This window comes from Sphaeramia orbicularis, chromosome 10 (assembly GCF_902148855.1).
Source record: "Sphaeramia orbicularis chromosome 10, fSphaOr1.1, whole genome shotgun sequence".
Lineage (NCBI taxonomy): Eukaryota > Metazoa > Chordata > Actinopteri > Kurtiformes > Apogonidae > Sphaeramia > Sphaeramia orbicularis.
The window spans coordinates 27,722,567-27,742,945 of NC_043966.1; the positions used below are offsets into that span (position 1 = coordinate 27,722,567).

At 39.4% G+C, this 20,379-nt stretch overlaps 2 protein-coding genes across 3 annotated transcripts in view; both read left to right on the forward strand.

The window, feature by feature from the left end:
* Window positions 1-5,691: 5,691 nt before the first annotated feature.
* smim32 (small integral membrane protein 32) lies at window positions 5,692-7,811 on the forward strand. The gene is made up of 2 exons (XM_030145730.1): window positions 5,692-6,352; window positions 6,707-7,811. Exon 2 carries the CDS (start codon window positions 6,741-6,743, stop codon window positions 7,080-7,082), a length of 342 nt encoding a protein of 113 aa, XP_030001590.1. The 5' UTR covers window positions 5,692-6,352; window positions 6,707-6,740; the 3' UTR covers window positions 7,083-7,811.
* Window positions 7,812-9,900: 2,089 nt separating this feature from the next.
* diaph1 (diaphanous related formin 1) overlaps window positions 9,901-20,379 on the forward strand; it is a 109,509-nt gene continuing 99,030 nt past the window's right edge. For both annotated transcript variants that reach the window (XM_030145116.1, XM_030145117.1), the window contains exon 1: window positions 9,901-10,711. In XM_030145116.1, the coding sequence (XP_030000976.1) occupies window positions 10,613-10,711 (99 nt within the window). In that variant the 5' untranslated portion in view covers window positions 9,901-10,612. The remainder of the gene's footprint in view (window positions 10,712-20,379) is intronic.

The window sequence follows — 20,379 nt, forward strand, 5'->3', positions numbered from 1 at the left end:
GTCTATGTCTACGCTGACATCAGCACATGCATAGACATGATGACATCAGCTGGATCTATGCCAAAATAAGCTACAATACGTGCAGGGGGCGGGGTTTGTTGTGCCTGGCACCACTTATTTTTATGTTGGGGGTTTTTATTGCATATATTCTCATCATGATTACAAGCATTCTCATTGCAATTTTTGTCATCATCATGATTATGATCTTTAATTAATTAACAAGATTCTGCCTAAACTTGTGTTATCTTCAGTCTTGCTTTCAAATTTAAATCTTCATCTCTCTTTAGAGGCAACAGAGAAAAATAGATATGGAATACTGCACAAGAATCAGGTCTGTGTACATTTCTTGAATAGCAAATATTAACCCATTCACTGTGTTAAAAGTCACTTAACTGTGAAAACAGAATGAGTGAGACATAGAGAGGAAGTTATGTTTATAACAATCCCAGCCCTGCTGCTCGTAATATACAGCAACATTTCCCCTCACTGTATTTATGCACCTACAACATAGTTTGCCTTTTATGGATGAGCCATAGCAGTTGTAAGACCATTCATCTTCTGACTCACGTTGCTTTTAGGTTTTATGTTTGGTTCTGTTTTTATACCTTCACCCTTTTCCACAGACTCACCTCCCTGTTTTTCCAGTTCTTTCATCGGCTACTTGATTCTCCCTTTAGTACCAACTCTTTTCTGTTTGTTTGGCTTTTCTTCAGTACTTTGTGACCCTTTTTCTTCCAGTCTCTGCTGTGAGGCAGCAGAATTTAACACTGAACACACAGAGGCTGCAATTAGAGACGTCTGGGTCATTGAAAAGGGGACATAGGTTGTTGGCTTGTTCTTTCCATTCTCTGTCTTCTCCCTTGCCTGTTGTGCTCCCTTTCTTTTCTTCATCACACCTCCTCCTGTACCCTTCTTCTCTTGTCCATCTCCATCTATTTGTTGGATTTTTAGTGTGTAGGGTGTCTAGGGTATGTCTCTGCTCTGACTACTGGACCAAGTACTGCTCCTGAACACACCCATTTAACTGTTGGCACTTCCTCCGTGCTCAATTTCACTGATCCTGAACACAACCCCCCTGAAACTATTCACATTTGAATTTCAGATGAAATGAAGGAAACAGAGAAGAAAGCTGTTGGCTTGACTCCTGTGCTTCTCCCTTATTATGTGCTTAGCGTCCTCAAGCTGACACTTTGAAATGCCTTAGTGGCCCATGCCTGCTGGTAGAATCTGATTTGTTTGCTTTGGAGTTGAACTGGTTGAATAGTTGAACAGGTCTGAGTCAGTGATGTGCACAGGGTAAATTAAAAATATATATTTGAAGCTGAACATTTTAGGAAAAATATGCAAAACTAAGCATTGGTGAAATTGATTTAACTTCACAATATTTATTTTGTTAAAGTATCTCTTTTCCACTGATCATAAATATATATCTGCTAAAATATAATCTGTCTCAAATAATTGTGCGAATAAACATAATGTACTGTTTATTAATTTACTGTGTCTACACATCTGTTTGTTGTAGTATTACGTTACATGCATTTTGTTTTGTTGAAGTTGCACAACAGCTGTTACTTATTCTGAGTGTCATTTTGTCATTTCTTCTGCAGGAGAAAGACTCTCCTTTAATTCCTCCCTGAGATGAGAAACAGCATTTGGTGTTCTGGAGAGATAATCAAGTGACTAATTGTAGACCGTCTGATTTTTGCCAATGGGGGCGTTTGATGCGCTGGCAGGAAGAAATCCTATTTTACTGGATGATTTTTCTATGGAGGTTAAACAGAAGATAGCTTGAAGAAAATGAACACAATTACAGAAAATAAGAGAGCAGAAACATGTGTGTGTCACATTTTTTTGTTTGTTGAAGATTCTTGTTGAAATCAGTCAGACAGAAAATAGAAATGTATTGACATAAGAGATAAGGGAGTCCGAGCTGCTTCTGTAGTCATTAGTGATCATAATGTCTTGGGCTGTGTGTTTGTGTACGTTTGCTGTGGAGTTTCTGATTTAAGTTTGTGTGGTGTTCTAGGGGTTTTATGTGTCTGTATGCATGCTAGATGATGCACATCAGTGTCCTCGTAATCTGTCTTCTTCTGTCTTTTGTATTATTCTAGAGAGTCTGTCTGGGAGTATCACTGTTATCAGATGTTGTGTTTTTGTGTGTGTCTGCGCCTCCATCTGTCTTCACACACAGAAGGGGATGGTTTCATTGTTTAGAAACATTGATCATTGATGGTTTGGAGCTTTGGTAAAATTGTTTTCATGAGCCTGGCTGCAAGGCAGTGAAAAGCAGAGACAGAAAGGCAGTGTCTTTGGGTGTCTGTTGGACTCCAGGTTGTGCAGGAAATGACTATAGTGTGCTGTAAATAGTGCTACTCTCACGAAGCAAAAATAAACAAAACTCAGTAAATTCAAGCCTTTAGTCTCACAGGAATTAGCTCTAACAGCTGAGGAAAGCACTGAGCGAATCCACATTACCAACACTTTTATTAACACTCTCTTCGTCACCCTCACTTGACATGGCATAATTTGAGGTGACTGAGGTAAAACAGGAGCAGAAGGCTGTAAGTAAAGATTTACAAAGTGCTGATTCTTTCTCTTGTGGAAATAATGAAAAATAAATGTGATAAACCAACAACTACTGAGCAGACTCAATTCTTCACTTCACTGACAGTGCAGAAGAATGTGTATTAGTATTCATGTAAATGTGAGAAAGACCAAGTGTGTGGCTGGTGTGTGTAGCCTACACATTCATAATCCCTGTTGACTTGTATGTCCTGCCGTTTGCTTTGGTTCTGTCTCGTCAGCGACAACAGTAAGCTTCTTTTATGTGTCCTTCCGTCTCTTTTTTTCCTCCCTTTAAAACAACATCGCTTAAAAGAATTCCAACAACTTTTTTTGTTTATCTCCATTTCGAGCTTTCACTTCTTCATGGATGACTTGTCTTTTTCCACTATTGTATGGATTAAACGGATTAAGAAACAGAACATTTGGAGAAAAGGATGCTGTGAATGAAATAGAGTGAGGGCAGGACTAGACACAAGTGAGAGACATAGGGGAGTAGAGACCACTCAAAGAGTAGAATGCAAACAGTAAAAGAAGTACTGTGTTGTGTTTCCATCTGCTGTACATTCAGAATCATATGTGAATATGTGACAACAGAGAGAACAAATGAACAAACACAAAGTCTTAAAGTGCAGTGTTTTGTGTGACATGACACTTGACATACTCAATGAGTAAAGGATCTGTGCGGATGAAGATTCAATCCTAAAGCAGCTCCTAAACTATGGAACGATCTGCCTCTCCATATCAGACAGGCCTCCTCTGTCTGTTTTTAAATCCCTTCTGAAAACCCATCTTTTCTCTTTGACTTTTGAAACTATGTGAGATGTTTGAATATATTATTTTTATTCTATTGTTTTATTTGGTATTGGTTTATTCTTTTCTTTTTTTGTTTTGTTTTTAATTGTACAGCTTTTTATGTTTTTTAATCTCTTCTTGTATTTTATTCTTTTATTTAGATTTTTATTTATTCTTCTGTTCAGCACTTTGGTCCACTGTGGTTGTTTTAACCCTTTCATGCATGAATTATGAGACCCTTATACAAGATTTTTTGTTTTCCTGAGTGTTTTTATTCCTCTTTAAGCATAAAAAAACCCAATACGATTGAAAATTTTCTTCTGAACCTATTTTAAATGGAGTTCCAAAAATGTCCACTCAGCTGGAAATTTTTGAAGCAAAGAAACATATATTTACTGATATAATGTGTGAAAACTATGAAATAAAAACATTTTTAATGCTGCTATTCTGATGTTTTTACACATTTTAACATACTCTAATACTAGTCACTAGTCACTTCATGGAGGTAATATGCAAAAAAAACCTTTTTGTTAAAAAAAAAAAAATTAAAAAAAAGTTAATTACAGTCTAATAACAATAATAAGCAATTGATTTACACTCAAACATGTTAGTGCAGATCAGGTTTATCAAGTTTTATCAAGAACAGCAAAGTTACAGTAATGGTATGAATTGCAGTGTATTATGAGATGATCCATAAGCATCTAATGTGTTGGCTGATATGGAACTAAAACAACAAAATCCATGAATCAGTAAGAGAACATCTTTGAACAGCTGTCCACTGAAGTGATCACTATGCATGAAAGGGTTAAAGTGCTTTACAAATAAAGTTGGATTGGAGTGGATAAATGAAGCCTACAGTTGTGAATTACAATTTCTCGTTCCTACTCAAAATTCCACTGGCATGGGTTACAGCTAATGAGCTTAACCTGATAACTGCAATGATTAGTTACAGAGTAAGACATCAGTCTATGTGGTGTATCACAATCTCAGTCTTGTTTCCATTTTCTCTCTCCTTTCAACTAACAACATCATCTGATATGATGAATTATTTACAGTAGTTCTGTCCCAACCAATGTATCACTTTGGGAAAATGGGTCCGTTTTCCTTTGTATTTCTATAGATTTGCCTACATGCCTTTCCTGCAAGTGTGTATTTCAGTGTGTATTTGTGAATGTATGATACAGTTGAGGACAGTAGCAAGCCTGTAGTGAAACAGGGAATGGGTGCTGCAGCCAAAAGCAATAATAAACAGTAATCTCCTTAGCCATCACAATAATTGCTGTCCCTGTATGTTTGGAAAGTTAGCTTTAGGCTCTATTTAGATTTCCCATGAGACATGCACATTCTGACTAAACCTGGTCCACTGTAATCCTTTTTATTGTTAAATTAAAAGTTGAAATGAGACACTAAGACACCATTTGGTATTTGTCTGGTTTTGAAAGTTAGTTTGCCTCAAACTTTTTGTTGTTTCTGTCTGATGTTTGGTATTAAAGTTGATTCAAAGTGGTCATGTTAGACAGTATTTTCACTGCAGTGTGCTCTGTCCTTGTTTTATGTCTGGCAGCCATTCTGTTGTGACAAAACAGGTGCAGATGAATATGAATCAGATCAGCAGAGCCTTTAAGGTCTGGCCCTCAGGCTCATATCCAAAGCATAATGTCAGAACATACGAACTTCCAGTCTCCATCTTTTGTAACTTCTTTGACATTTATTGTACCTGAAGGAAATGCCAAATGTTCTGTATATTTCCAATAACAGACACATCTGTGGTATGAACACAATCTATGTCACATGCAATGCGTGGAATTTCCTATCATTTATGTATTTAAAAAAATACTTGCCTTACTATTCAGCTGTTTTATAAAAAGACATTTATTAAAGAAAGAAACTGAATGCAGTACTCCAATGCCAAACATATTACTGTGTTCATATTTTGCTGTAGACAGGAGATACCTGGCATCGCTTTAGATTTAATCACCCCAACAAGTTTTTACATAGACACACCAATGTCACACTTATCCAGTTCTCTCATCACCCTGGTGTGAGACATTCCACACACTAGTCCTGGAACTCAGTTTCTTCTGAATACCGTAACATGGAGCAGATAGATAGATAGATAGATAGATAGATAGATAGATAGATAGATAGATAGATAGATAGATAGATAGATAGATAGATAGATAGATAGATAGATAGATAGATAGACGCTCTTTACAGTAGCCTAACCCGGTTTGATGACGTACCTCCAGCGCCCTCCTTCCCTTCTCCTAATCTGCAACTCCCTCTCCACACACACACACACACACACACACACTCCACACACATACTACCCACTGTGAGGGTAGGAAGCTGACTCGGTGTGCTGCTGTGTTTTGCACTTAATTAATCTCACCTTTCGTCTCATTTTAGTCAAACTGGATCGATGGTCCCCTAAGAGTAGACTGTCTGGATCATCTATCAGACACACATCGACTCTAACTGGATAAAAGAACAAGCAGGGAGGGTGGAAAACAGGTGATCCGACGTGCCCTTCTTCTGCGCCCTGGACGCACAAGGAAATGCAATTGTTTTACAACCCACCACGACGCACAAGAGGACATGTGTGCGCACCAGCGATTGCAGCTGAACTTCACTTCCATAGCCTAGAGTGATCTGGATATTGCCACTGTGGTCTGCATCTGCGCTCAGTCTCACGCGTGGTTTGGATTTTGACACCAACAAGTGGAAAATGGATCAGTGTCCCTTTACTGGTACTCTGATCCAAGGGGGCACAGAAAGGATCGGTTTGGTTTAATGTGGAGGGAACGGCTGTGCTGATATTCCACTCGGTGACATATGGACTGTGATCACAGGTTTGAAGCTATCGACCCGCCGCCACTCCACAGCGCGTCCTCGGCGGGACTGGAGCAGACAGAGCCCGGGACGCTGAGGAATGCAGAACCGAGATTTTGTCTTTTTCAATTCACCTGCGGAACTCTTCGCAGCGCATACCAAAGTAAGTATCCCCGTTACCTAAAACCATATGGTCTGCTTGATGTAACTGTGCGCGCATTATGCACAAGGTAAAGTCACACAATTGTATAGTTTGCGCTTGATTCTGGGGTCTGGTGTTTTGGTTATGATCTAATAACAGTAGACAGAGGTGATTATCGGTGTTACCACATAGACTTTGACAGTGACCTTGTTGGGCATGAAGGTAGTCTGTTTTACGCATCAGAATCCATTCCTTTAAGTCTGTCCCTGAATGCACCGCAGATGGATGCCCCTTTATTCTTTTGGTCTCGGTCTAAAGGACACCTAAAGTGGACTAGTCCAAATAACCTTCTCTTTGTCCTTTTCATCTTCTCAGCCGACCCACGAAACCGGTGAGCCCACGGGACGCCATGCTGAGGCAGATCCTCCTCAACTCAACCGACAACCCGGACTTCGACCTGGTGCTCATGGCCCAGTCTTCCACGCACGCCCCCACGTCCCTGAACACCTCCCACGGTGGCTCGGTGAGCGTGGCCGCACTTCTGAGACCCACCACGGGGCGTGGGGGAGGAGGACTCCGGGAAGGCGAACTCCACAAACCAGACCTGATCACCTACATAGTCATGTGCCTACTGCTCTTCCTGTTAGTGCTGCTCATTGTGTTCTTCATTAACTGTCAGCTTCGGAACTCTTTCTTCGCCTCCATGCCATATGACAGGTCACTGAGAGAGGCCCGGACCTCTTACAAGTAGGTTCTAGACCCAACAGCAAATTCAGGACGAGCCTTTAGGACTTCAGTGGGACTCTGTGAAGTGTTTAGGACTGTCATGCCAATCTCCTACTGCTGCTGCACGTTTTAGACATGATGCTGATGCCTTTTTTTGTTCAGTTGTCTTGGAGCCTAAAAACCCTGAGGTCCACTATAAGACTTACCATGACCAGCTGGGAGCTTCTTTATGCCAAACTTTCCACCCCTTTCCCAACCCTTCTGACCACATGGGTGCCATTTCAACAGATTGGTGTTGTGTGTGGGCCTGCTTCAAGTAAAATCCATGGTCAAATTACTCACCACTTTCTGTTATTGATATTTAAAGACTGATATCTAAAACAATCCATCTCTTACTGAAGCTCTTGTGTGGAATTGAACTAAAAGGGTCACCCCATTTATTATATAAAAAAATACATAAATAATAATAATGACGTGCAAGCACTGATTTATTGCTTATAAACTTGTAGGGTGAGAATTCACACTATTTTACTCTGACCAGGTCCTAGTTTTATTTTCGTGGAGACGTGACCCGCCTTGCCATAGAAGGGGCCTGCAGTATGTTTACCTGGTTGTACAATATTTTGTATACTGATGTTAATTTGTCTTGTCTTGTGAATTGATGCAGTCGACACAATTTTCACCGTTGTTTATTGTAAAATGGTGAAAAATGAAATCCTGAAGGCCCATCATCATATAAAGATATTCAAATGTACCTACTTAGTGGAACTCTTTTCGTCTTTCCACCTGTTTTTCGACAGATGATGCCACTGGTGTGAAGTGGTCTAAGTGGTGATCATTTAATGTGTCCGTAAAGGCGTTTTTACAGGTGCCACAGGGCTGCCAGCCTTGTCGTGCACTTTCACTTTTAATTAACCTCTCCCCCACAATTTATTGCGCCAATATCTAGTAAGAATGAAGACCTGAGGCTGAACTGTATGACGAGTGCTATGTAATAAACTAAACTGCTGTCAGTTTCAGTGCCACCGGTGATGCGCAAATCGTCTCCAATCTTGTTGTTGGAAAACATCTTGCACATACCAAGACAGATAAATGTGCCTATCTCTGTAATCCTGTGTGTGTGTGTGTGTGTGTGTGTGTGTGTGTGTGTGTGTGTGTGTGTGTGTGTGAGAGAGAGAGAGAGAGAGAGAGAGAGAGAGAGAGAGAGAGAGAGAGAGATCCGCCTAATATATGCGTACAGGTTAATGAATTCCTGTGAAATTCATTCGTAACTCCTGAAGGCTTCGTCAAAAATGTAAATTTTCAGTGAGAGGAACTAAACCAAGTGATTATTTCCCTTTGGTCCGTAATCAAGATACTTGAAGCACTGAAATAGGACAGACGGGGGAGAGAAGGCTTCATCTGCGTGTGCAGTTTCAGATCAATTATGGGCTATGTTGCATTTAGAAAACATTTGGCCAAGTGAGTCAGCAAATTCAGAGGAACACACTCTACTGCCTTGTGTGTTTTAATTCTGTGGGTTGATTTTTTCATGAGCTGAAATGTTTTAATCACTTTACATTGAATCCCAGTCTTCCCACATGTCTCTGGTGTTCCAGCGCTTGCAGTCTTCATTGTAACCACTTGGTGGCGTCCTTACCCTGATTATTTGTTTTAAGAATATGATCACAGATCAAAATGCCATTGCATCTTATTTAACTAGACACGTCCCCCCCCCCCCCACACACACACACACGCACTGAGGTACCTGTATAATTATGTCACCTCGTTGTTTTAACATGGTTTCACTGACTGTTTCATAAGGGATGTTTAATGCTGACCTGCAGTAACCTGGATCAGTAATATACATGATATTACTGATCCAGATATAGCACTGACCTTTTCTATTTCACACTTATCACAAATTAGAATGGGAGTGTGCAGACTTTGATTATAGGGGTGTCATGAGCTCAGGAGACAGTTTTTTTTTTTTTGTCGAGGTGTGTTTCAGTAGCCTATGTTACCACCACAGAAATAGCAATGCCAATACTGTGATGAAATTACACTGCAGTACTGAACTACTGTTAGTTGTTTTTCTCCAAGGTTGCTTGAAATAAAAGACAGATAGGAAAATAAAGGAACAGGGAAAAAGCATAGGCCTATGCCTCTGGGAATGCTGACTTGAGATGATTTATGCTGACCAAGGCTATTTCCAACTATTTATTAGACTTCACTTTACACCATGATGGGAATGGGGTGAGATGCTGAGGTTACTGTTGAATCCAGTTTTAAATTAACATTATAGTGGGACTTTGCATAGGTTCAGAGAAAACTACTGCATCCACAATGACATGCACTGCCTTGCTGCTTTGTTGACCTACTAGATAGATAGATAGATAGATAGATAGATAGATAGATAGATAGATAGATAGATAGATAGATAGATAGATAGATAGATAGATAGATAGATAGATAGATAGATAGATAGATAGATAGATAAGCTTTATTACAGACTCATGGTACACATTAAAAAGCAAACTGTTACTGTCATTCATCATCCAAATATGACTATTTTATTTTAGATTTTCCAGAACATTACAGACTATGGATCAGTAGGTTGCAATAACAGCACAGTAATGAGCTAATCCTGTTTCCATCATTACCTAACCATCATTTTTCTTTTGAGGCCATGGGAAACTACATGAACAAACTTTGTGATATTTGTCTAATTTTGGTGGTGTTGGTCAACAGTTAACAGGGGTCATATCCTCAGTGTGCTGTGGGCTGTGACTGTCTCCTGGCTGTCAGTTAAATCCTCTCAGGTGTAGCTGCAGAGCCTTAAGCTCCTCCCCAACCAGCTTGGACCGGACTGTCAGAAGAACAGGAAGACTTTTATTGTCGAAGCCCTAGTCGATTACCCACTGTCATTCAGGGGTTACAAACTTTGTTGAACTCTTAGCAGCCATGGAAACTAATAAAGAAGACACCGTCGACCCAAGTCATCGGTAACACCGACTTTTATCCGTGTTGTAGTCACCGAAACAACTCGTGAACCTGGGAAGAGCGGAGTTCTTTTTCGTCACTGAGACTTTACCTAGTGTAGCAGCCAAGCTAGCCTAGCAGAAGCTAACATTAGCACTCATAGTACCCCACTCTTTCGGGACGTCAGAATTACACTGCACACGTTTCAGTTCATGTTACATGTGGTTACTACTAGTATAAAGCTGTTGATTATATGATAAGGTCGCAACAGGTTGTCTTTATACTTTTCGTGCAGTGGACTTGGGAAAGTGCTTTGAATTTCCCTCCTTCAGTGTAACAGACAGGCGGCTTAGCGAGGGGTCCGCTGTGTGTAGTTGGCTGGGTCCCAAATTATTAGCAACGCTGTGCTAATTGTGGCTAGTTAGCCTGGGCTCTAGTTTAGGCCCAGGGGAAATAACTGTTCACTTTGTTGTTAGTTTGCAAACAAAAGACCGGGGGATTATTGGCTCTATGTTTAGAAATCCAAGGTGGATTTATCGTCACATTTACACGTATTTTGACGCATATTCCAAGTAAACGGATTAATTTTTGAATATGGATCAACACACGGGGAATTCTGCCTCAGCTCCTGGTCCCAAGAAGGACAAGAAATCAAAGAAAAACTACGAGGATGGAGATGGAAAAAAGAAATTTGTGAGTATTCATCAAGTTCTGCTGTAGGTCACTGTGTTTTTGTACTTTAGAATCTTTTTCAGCAAGTAGACTCAAGATGTAGTTCACTTATTTTTATTTTAGTTGATGGCTACAAGGAGCTACAAAACAACATACTGCCAACATACCTGTAGTTACATGTATCCACAAGTGCACGACCTTTCAACAGCTGAAAATGTTTGAGTTTCAGGAGTCATGTTCAGGTTAAAGTACATGGACATATTTGAGGAAGTAGTTTCCCTTATAACTTTCTAGACTTGATGCAACTCATTAGACTTGCACTGTGTTTTGCAGTCCTGATAAGTTGCAACACTCTGACAGATAAGTGATACAAATTCTTAAAACACATGCTGTCAGTCTATAACTCATCTGTCCACTCTACTATGCTGCAATTTCACTTTTTAAGACTTTTAAGACTTCTTTAAAGGATTATATAGAGAAAGAGAAAATATATTAGGTAATTGTGACTGAAAAATGAGTAAAATACCCATGAAAGGGTGTGGCACTGAATTTCCTCATGCCTCCTTTAATTCTGATAACATCATCATCATTTTTTTTTTTTTTTTTTTTACCTAGCTGTGTGACTTTGTGGTAACTGATTGGGAGGAGAGGAGTAAGAGTCACCAGTAGTAATGCCATTCATCAGCCAAGGCAAAGTGTTACGTAACTTAACCCCTTGGCCATGTCTAGCAACAGGTGAAAACTGATATTGTATACACTGACAAACGGTAACCATAGAAGATACTCAGAAGACACATCTGGTTACTGTGTAAGCAATTCCACCACATACATAAACACAAATGCACACTCAACTCAACTTAAGAGTTGATTCTGTGCTATGTCAATTTATTCTATTATATGTTTTTTCAGCTGATTAATTTGTATTGTGTGCTATTTATATATTTATTTATTTATTTACTTTAATTTTGGAATACTACACAGAGAAGTAGGTGAAGTTAAACTTTTGTATTACCATATGCACAAAGATTTTAGGTTGGTCTATAAATAAACATGAGTCATGGGCAAAAAACAATTGCGCAGTACCTGGAGATAAGGCTGCATTGTCTGTTTCTGATTATTTGTAAGTGTAGAAGTGCAAGTACATATCTGTACACATTGTTCACCTTAGAGAGAAGCACTGGAATGTCCTTGACTTTAGTACCTTTCTAACTCTGAAATGTAAACCCATTCTGGCAGAAATTTACAGTATCTCACCACCTGCTCACACTAAGTGTTGGCCAGAGTTCAGACAGAGGTTAAAGGGTTGTTGATCTGTGTGTGCTGTACTGTGCTGTATTTGTTTTGTCATATATCGCATCATCTTTGAGTGTATGACTTCATGGCTCACCTCTCACCTCTTTTTTTGTTAGTGTTATGATGTGATGTGTATGATTCGTGATGGTTGTGGTTTCCAGTCAACTTGGCGGTTTGTCTTAAAATGTTCTCTGTGTAAATGGCTCTCAACTGTAGTCTAAAGAAAGCAAGATTTAGCGTGGGTGGATTATCCAATTTTAGGCATTTCTTTTTCTACACTCTGTTTTTCACAGTTTTGTTTGCATCTATTATGTTATAAATGTTTGTTTTTTTTCTATGCTTTGTAAGAATCAGTCAATATTGTTAACTTTAGCCAGGAACTAATACATTTTTCTCTCTTTAAAATTAGAATCTATATTTAATTTGTCAAAATATGTTCTTATATTCCTTTGTGCTGGCATTTAATGTATCAGACAGTGCAAACCCCAGTGTTCATGCCTGCAGTATTTAAGGCTGCTCCACGTGTCCCATAGAGTGCGGTAATGATTATTCAGCTGTGTCCAAGCATGTCTGTAAACTTAATCATTTTTGTGAGTCTCAGTTCCCACAAAGTAATGGCATATGTAACCTATACTTAGCATGATTCACTGCACTCTGTCATGGAACAACATGCATGTGTCTGTTTGAAATTATATGCAGTCAGTTTTAGCTGTACTATTTGAAGTGTTACATGTGTATATCAAGCACATAAAGACAGAACAGTATGCACACAAGCTGTTGATATAAACAGACTGCCTCATCTCAGTAGGCCATCACAGTGTGTTTTAGCCATAGATCACGGCATTGGACAACTGTAGATAACGGATTATGGCACTAGGACAAGTAGAAATGTTTTCAAGAATTGATAACAATACTGATAACTAATATATGCTATACTAATGCTATGCTAATATATCCTATAAGTAATTTTAGCTGGGATGTTCTGAGACATTCCTGAGCATGACTGGTTTTTCAGTGGTAGATATTTTATAATTTAATCAAGTAAATGTTTATATTAATTGGATTTGGAGACAAAAATATGAAACTCTGAAATTCGATAGGCAGTGTCAGAAGACTGTTTTGTGTTAAAACGAGAAAGAAAGGAAGCTTTACTTGTTGATAAGAAAGAAGCATTGATAAGACAGGGCTCGTGACTGCGACTGAATTACGATCGCATGCGCCTGAGAATTTCGGTAGTGCAACTGTTTTTGAGATTACGATCGCACGGTGCGCCAATAAAAAAATGAGCGAAAATTAATACGTGCGCCTAGAATAATGGCTGCAGAAGTAACTCGTCAGCTGAAAATAAACAAGCTCCACGCCCCGCTGACTGAAGCGGAAAATCTAGTCCCCGCCCCCTCGCGTGCGCAGGCGGAATAAACAAAGGGATCAAATAACTCCACCGACGTTTGAAACAATCTCCTGACTTCAGGCGTGGTGTAGACCACAGTGACTAAGGGGCACCAGGTCAAGGAGACTTGACTTCAGGCGTGGTGCAGACCACAGTGACTAGGGTACGTTTACACGGCAACAATCCGCAAAGATTTCTCCTTTGCGTTATAAAATCATTCCGCGTTAAGACGCCGCCGCTATGATAACGATCTGCGTTAACATGAGTCCGCGAGGACGGCTGTAGTGGCCATGCCAGACCAGTAGCTGGCGATGTAGAGCTGTAGTGAAACAGTGGTGGTAAAACAGGCGCCTGCGCACAAACAATTTCCGGTTTAGACAGCCTTTAAATGAGGAGAAGAAGAAGAAGAGGAGGAGGCCGACAACACTATTTACAAACAACAATGGCGAGTGGTCGTACAAAGACGCAGGACTTCTTTGTCTGGACAGACGAGCTGAGCACAGTTAGCAGCACGTATGTTGTTCTGAAACCGGCCATTGTTGTTGTGGTTGTTCCTTCTTTTTCTGCAGCTTTATTGTGTCATAGAGGCTGGCAAACCAGCTTGGAGGCGCATTACCGCCACCAACTGGCCCGGAGTGGGTTAACTGGTGGTTCTTGGCTGCGTGCGCATGCGGTGACGTCATATTTTACCTCGGAACGCTCCGACTCGCGTTAACACGGAGCTGGAATGCGGAGCGTATCGATAACGTTCCACCCTGGACCCTGGTATCAAAAGTTTCCGGATTCAGGCACTCTAGGCACCGTTTCCATGTTAACAGAAGGCTAATCCGCGATGAAATCTTCCCGGAGTCGACTGAAGCCGACGCCGTGTAAACGGCCCCTAAGGGCCTTTAGGCCATGAAATAAAAAAGTTGGTTGTTGCAAATAATGGTGTGATTCGTCTTTCTTCTCCAAGAACCAACTAAAGTATATACCACACATTGACAATTGTTTTGCACCTGTGTCAATGTAAGCTTTTTCTTTCATACTCTATTCAAATACTTTATTCTAGGTTGTTAACATTGCTTAAAAACATATAGGAATATTACTTGGTATGGCCAAGAGTTTTGCTTGTTCTCCAAATTTTTTATATAATAGTGGTGCGCCTAGATTTTAGCCTGTGCTCCTAACTTTTTAGGGTTAGGAGCACAGTGCTCCTAGGTCAAAAAGTTAATTTTGAGCCCTGTAAGAGCAGAAGCAGCACATATTTTGACTCTTGCTGAATGTTTACTGTTAAAAAATATTCATCATGCTCATCTAAACATACCTTTGTCATTACATGTCAGCTGCATATCATCCAAAATGCATAGCTTTTCCAAGTTTACTTTATGGACTTTCTTAAAAATATCATATGAAAACTTCTATGAACTTCATGGTACCTTGTAAAATTTTGAGGCTCTACCCTAGATACTTTTTTAGATATGGATTTTTTAAGTTGGTTCCTTGAAGCTACACATTCAAGAAATCACAGACAAAATGTAAGATACATTCATTCCTGAGATCAATTAATACATTTAAATAATTTATCAGTCATTCATTCATTTTCATTCAATAGCTTAATCCACTGGAAGGTTGCAGGAGGGCTGGACGCTATCTCAGCTGACACTGGGTGAAGACGGGGCTGGACATGTCACTAGTTCATTGCAGAGCTGATATAGCAGTCATTCACTCTCATATTCACACCCACGCTGGTCTTTGGAAGGTAGGAGGAAACCAGATTATAAGAAGACAACCCACACAGTCAGGGGGAAAACATGCAAACTTAAAACAAGGAAACAAATTAATGTCTTCACTAGTTTTAACGAACAAAGTCAGACACAAGGGTGAAAATTTCTTTTGCACTGCGGCAGAATTGTCATTTTCCATTCTTCGCACTCTTGTTTTGAAAGTTTCCCTTGTTAAATGAAAGAACAACCACCTCTGACCTGTTTAGATGTCGCATGTTATTTTATGTTTTCTTTTGAAGGGATTTAGTTATTTTAATGCCAGATCGTTCTGTCATGTGCACGTTCCACCAAAACGGCTTCTCTCATGAAACTATTTTGTAGAGCTGCAGTATCCCATGGGTATTGTTACGATTTGATCAATACTACTACCCAGATCAATACTGCTTATTGTTCTGGTATTATTATTAATTTTTTTTTCAGGTAAGGGTCAGGGTTATGGTTCAAATTGAGATCAGTGTTATTTGTTTTGCTTTTTTTCCTATTTATGGCATAATTGATATATGATATATATTCTACTGGATGAAAGTGTAACAGAATGATTTTGAATATGCTATTATCATAGATTCTGATTTTCCTATGATAGTAATGTGAATTATTTATGGCAAGAGAAAATAGTGTTTAAGAATTCTTAAGAACAAAATTGAATGCAAAGCTTTTCTTTGAAAAGGTCAAAGAAATGGAAAATTAGCAGATACTGATGATGGCTTTACTGCTAAATGTATGCTAGCAGCCTTTTTTACATAAGAAACAGGGCCGATGGACTATGTGCTGAACAGTCAAACTGCATTTCTCTACCTGTTCTTGAAGAACTTTTGCTAGGTTCTGTGACAGATCATTTGTCTTTCCATGCAAATATGCGAAAGACTTGCTGCACTTGTGTGACCAAGTGAAGTGTCCACTTTCCCGATTAGTTCTCGGTGAACACCGGCTGCTGTCGAAAGGATGCCTATATGTGTTTTAGCTGCTGGGTGCGGCAGTGTCTGACAGAGAGCTCACCTGGATTGAAAATCCCGAAAATGCATCAAGAACGACTTACTGAAAAATAGTGTTGCCAAGAAAAGTTTGATAGACAACCTTTATGCTTATATAATACATAGGAAATCTCTTTCTTATTTTCCTTTCTTCAGTAATGTTACGAAAACCAATGATGACAGAACTCATTGATACTCCAGTCTTTTATTATTTAGCCCTGGGGCCCATTTAATATTAGGTTTTGGTTCCCATCCCTAGCAAGGACTGGCCAAACATACCCAGATTACCCCTATAAAGAGCTGATTTCCCACCCTTTCTGATGTGACCTGTGGGACCTAAATATTGGAAAAATGAAGATGAGCAGTCAATGATGATAGACAATTTTAACCCCATTTAAATTATGCCAACATTTACTTTTTTATGTGAGTATAAAGGCTAATTTTATGAGCCAAGAAAGTCGCAGTTTATGGCTAAGATGGTAAAGAATAGTTTTGTGTTAAACTGCTAAATGTACTGCATCTCCTGTGGCAAAACGGTCACTGCCTTGACACATTTTTACCTCATTCCTCCAGAGAGAGGTGGAACGTATTAAGAGGCCAAAATCACTACAAGCTAAGGATGCAATGGTACTTGGGGAAACTGTGTACCGTTTGGTCCTCCCTGCACAGGACAATCCGTCCTTGTGGACTACAGGTTTTCGGTTTATTGATTTCTCTCTCGCTCGCTCGACATGTATGTGAGCACACAGTGCGGGGAAGCCCCGCCCCTCTGTGAGAGACAGCGGACAGAGAAGCGGCTTTAGACTCAACACACATCAGAGTGCTCCAGGGGTCCCCCACTTTTCTAAAACCAGCACCCTCCTGACCCCCATTCATTACACCCATGACCCGACCCAACCCATGATTAAGCACATTGTCTACTCTGTAACTCATAAGTTCCTGCGGGTTCCTGACCCAGTGCAAAACTCTGACACATATACAATACCGTGACACGTTATTTCAAGGAAATGTGTACAGTAGTTAACCGTGGTGTTTTTATACTGCAATCTAATTTGTTCCTACTGTAAAATTCAGTTTTTGCTGACAAGCAAAATAAAAATATAATTTTGGAGAAAAAAGGCTATTCTCTAAACACGTACTGAGACTGAACCGAAACTGTGGCCCAAAAACCGAGGTACAGACCGAACCGTGCGCTACCTGTACTGTAACACCCCTATTACAAGCCTGGTCATGTTGAAGCTGCAGGGACATATTCAGTGACTCTAAACAGATTGTAATGAGACCATTACAATGATGTCACTTCTGTGACTTTAAGGTGTCTTGCTATTGACATATTTTCACAGTCTGATAGTTCAGCAGAAACTGCAGTTCACAAACTGGAACTCTCTTGACTTGTAAAACAATCTCTTAAATTGACAAACATCATGTGTTTTTATGATGGCTTAATTCAAAGGGAATCAAAAAATTAACAGTCTAGCACCACTGACTACAGTAAAAATAAAAATAAAAATCTGAATTAAGGTCCAATAAGGCAGACCCAGAAGGGCAGGACTTTGGCTCTCTATTCTAGAAGGATAGTGGAGGATGCCAGAACATATCTGCAATACTGGCTCAGTGCTAGTGATATGTGGTGATAGGCCTGGCTACACAAGACTAGACTGAACATGCTTCGAAGATATTCTGTCCTGTATCAAAATAAATTAATAAATCTGACAGAATGTAGCTTCATAGTTGAAGAACTTCCATTCTGTTAGAGCTGTTATTAAGGCTATTACAGATTTTAAAAATCTCTTACTCTTTCATAAAATATGTAAATTGGTAGTTTTTTGTTCTTTTACACTGACATTAATGTTACATTCCAGCCAAAGAAAAGGAAAAAAAAAAAAATCCCCACAGGTATTTGGTATTTGTACTATGCTGACTCCAAGGTTGTTCTCTGTGTACGTACGGAGCCTGTTTTTCATTCGATTGAGGTTATTTGCAAGTTTTTTGCCTATAATTGGTTGGTTAGTTGCATACTAGGTGATGTTGTATTGCTTGGTGTATCCATGTGCCTGTGTGTTAAAGTAGGTCTGCTACAGACAGGAATCCAGAGACAGAGATAGTTGCTCCATGCTGGTCAACTAGGGCCATCTCATCAGTTTGTGTATTGAGTGGGTGTGTTGGAGTTTATATTTTGGGTCATTCCATACCAACTCACCTATGACTTTTGTTGAAAAAGTTGTATTGTATTCAACCTAGAATATTTATGTTTAATCAGCTGTGACACTCAATGTCTGCATATAATTAATGACTCAAATCATAATTATGATTAATATCTAAATTTATTTTTAATTCAATCGCACACTGATGCATTGGAGTTTTAGAGGTCATAAAGTAGGTTACAATCTGTTAAGCATTAAGGACAAGAAGAGTGAAAAACCTAATTTGTCCTGATGTGTGTGTATCCTATCTACCTAGTGTTGATGCATTTGTGTCAATGTTTAGCATAAAGGTGTGCATAATATGTGCACCCTCCATCAAGTATGCACTTTTATGAGTATGCAGCAGCCTGCTGACTTCCTGGGGGAACCACCTCAGCAAATGCTTAATGTAAAATAGCAGCACGATTTAAGTCACAAGGTCAAAACTCCTGAGTCACGTTGGGACTCGTTTAGTTGGTGTCAAGTGGAGTAGTTACAATTCACTTTGTTGCTGTTTTATCATCTTTACTTTTTTGTATGCCTGTTCTATTCTGCAACACACACCTAGTCACACACTTTCCTGTAACTCAGGGGAAGAAGAGCATACTGTGAGCTGGAGAATAGAATGACTGAGTGCCAGCGTGAAACTGGAGTGGTTAATGGACTGCTAGTGGCAGGGTCCTCTTGGCTCAGAGTGAACGGGAGTATTTTAGAGATGAAGGCTGAGTAAGGGAAAGAAAGTGAGCCATGAATGAGCAGCGACCAGCAGGGAGAGCAGCAACTTGAGAAGTAGAGTGTGGAGGAATGCGTGACAGAAAGCAAAAGAAAGAGCTGGAAAGCAAGCCAGAAAACACAAATTTAAGACACTCCATGAAAAATGTGAGTGAAGGTGAAGCCACTGCTGTCATATGTTATTAGCAAGGTGGTTGTATGGTTATGGAACTGAGTTGTTTGTAAAAGTTACAGTTACATCGTAAAGAGCACTGAATTAGTCTGGATATTTGAGTTTGATTGATTTGTCCCATTTTATTCCTCTTATTATTTTCAGGTTTTTGTTTTGAACATTAACTAGTATTCTAATGATTGTCACACCATTACAGTGTCATTTCAAGGCTAGTTGTGTTTATTATTTGTCAGACAAAACTCCTGGGGTTGTGTCACTGATGACATGACTTAAAGTGTAACATGAAATGCTGATTTATCATTGAAGTTGGTACTCTTAACAAATTTGTAGCCTTATCATGAAGAGGTTTCCTAATAGATGTTTTAAATTATTAAGGGCAGCTTCCTTAAAAGATGACATTTATCACTGGTGTGCCCTGACTGGGATTTCTAAATTAAAAAGCAGCATCACTTTGGCTCTGCTGTCGTTTTGGTGCCTGAAGCTGAATTGTGCAATAAAAGTGTTGTTAGCCAATCTGTTGAGGCAAGCACACAGAGGAATGCAGAGTCACTATAACTCTGAAATACAGTAATTTTACCTTCACCTGGATGATTACTTCATTCCAGAGTTTTCATCTTTGGTTCAGCCTACACATTTGACTCTAAGCCTACACTGTTTGTGTACATTACATCATGGAGCTGATGATTGTAGAATGATACATTATAATGATACATTTTATTTCTGTAGCACTTTTTGCAATAGTCAGGCACTTTACATAAGTTAAAACAAGTTGGTACAAAGAACAATGTACAACATTCATGGGAGTATGGAATGCCTAGTGAAATACAGCAGAAATAGCATGTAACGAGTATTTTTTGCAACTTAATAAATATTAACACATCCAGTTGTGGGTGTTTGAAAACTGTCGTCATAGTCATGAAATGTATAAACAATAATTATACCAGGGACTGGGTGATTTCACCATCTTAGAGGATCTTTCATAATGTGTCATATCGTCTACTTTTTAAAATGAATGGTACAGATCCTGTCTTAAAAAAACAAATAACAATGCTGTCAGAACTTCCCTACTTAGATAAACTTAGTTTTAAGTGTCCTATCAGTATAATTACAGTAGCAGTGCTCTAACTTATGGCAAAGACCTGTATATTTTGTCAGCATTACTGAGGCTAGCACAGGTTGCTC

Coding starts and splice junctions, on each gene's coding strand:
- smim32 (XM_030145730.1), top strand. CDS start 6,741: ATGCTGAGGCAGATCCTCCTCAACTCAACCGACAACCCGGACTTCGAC.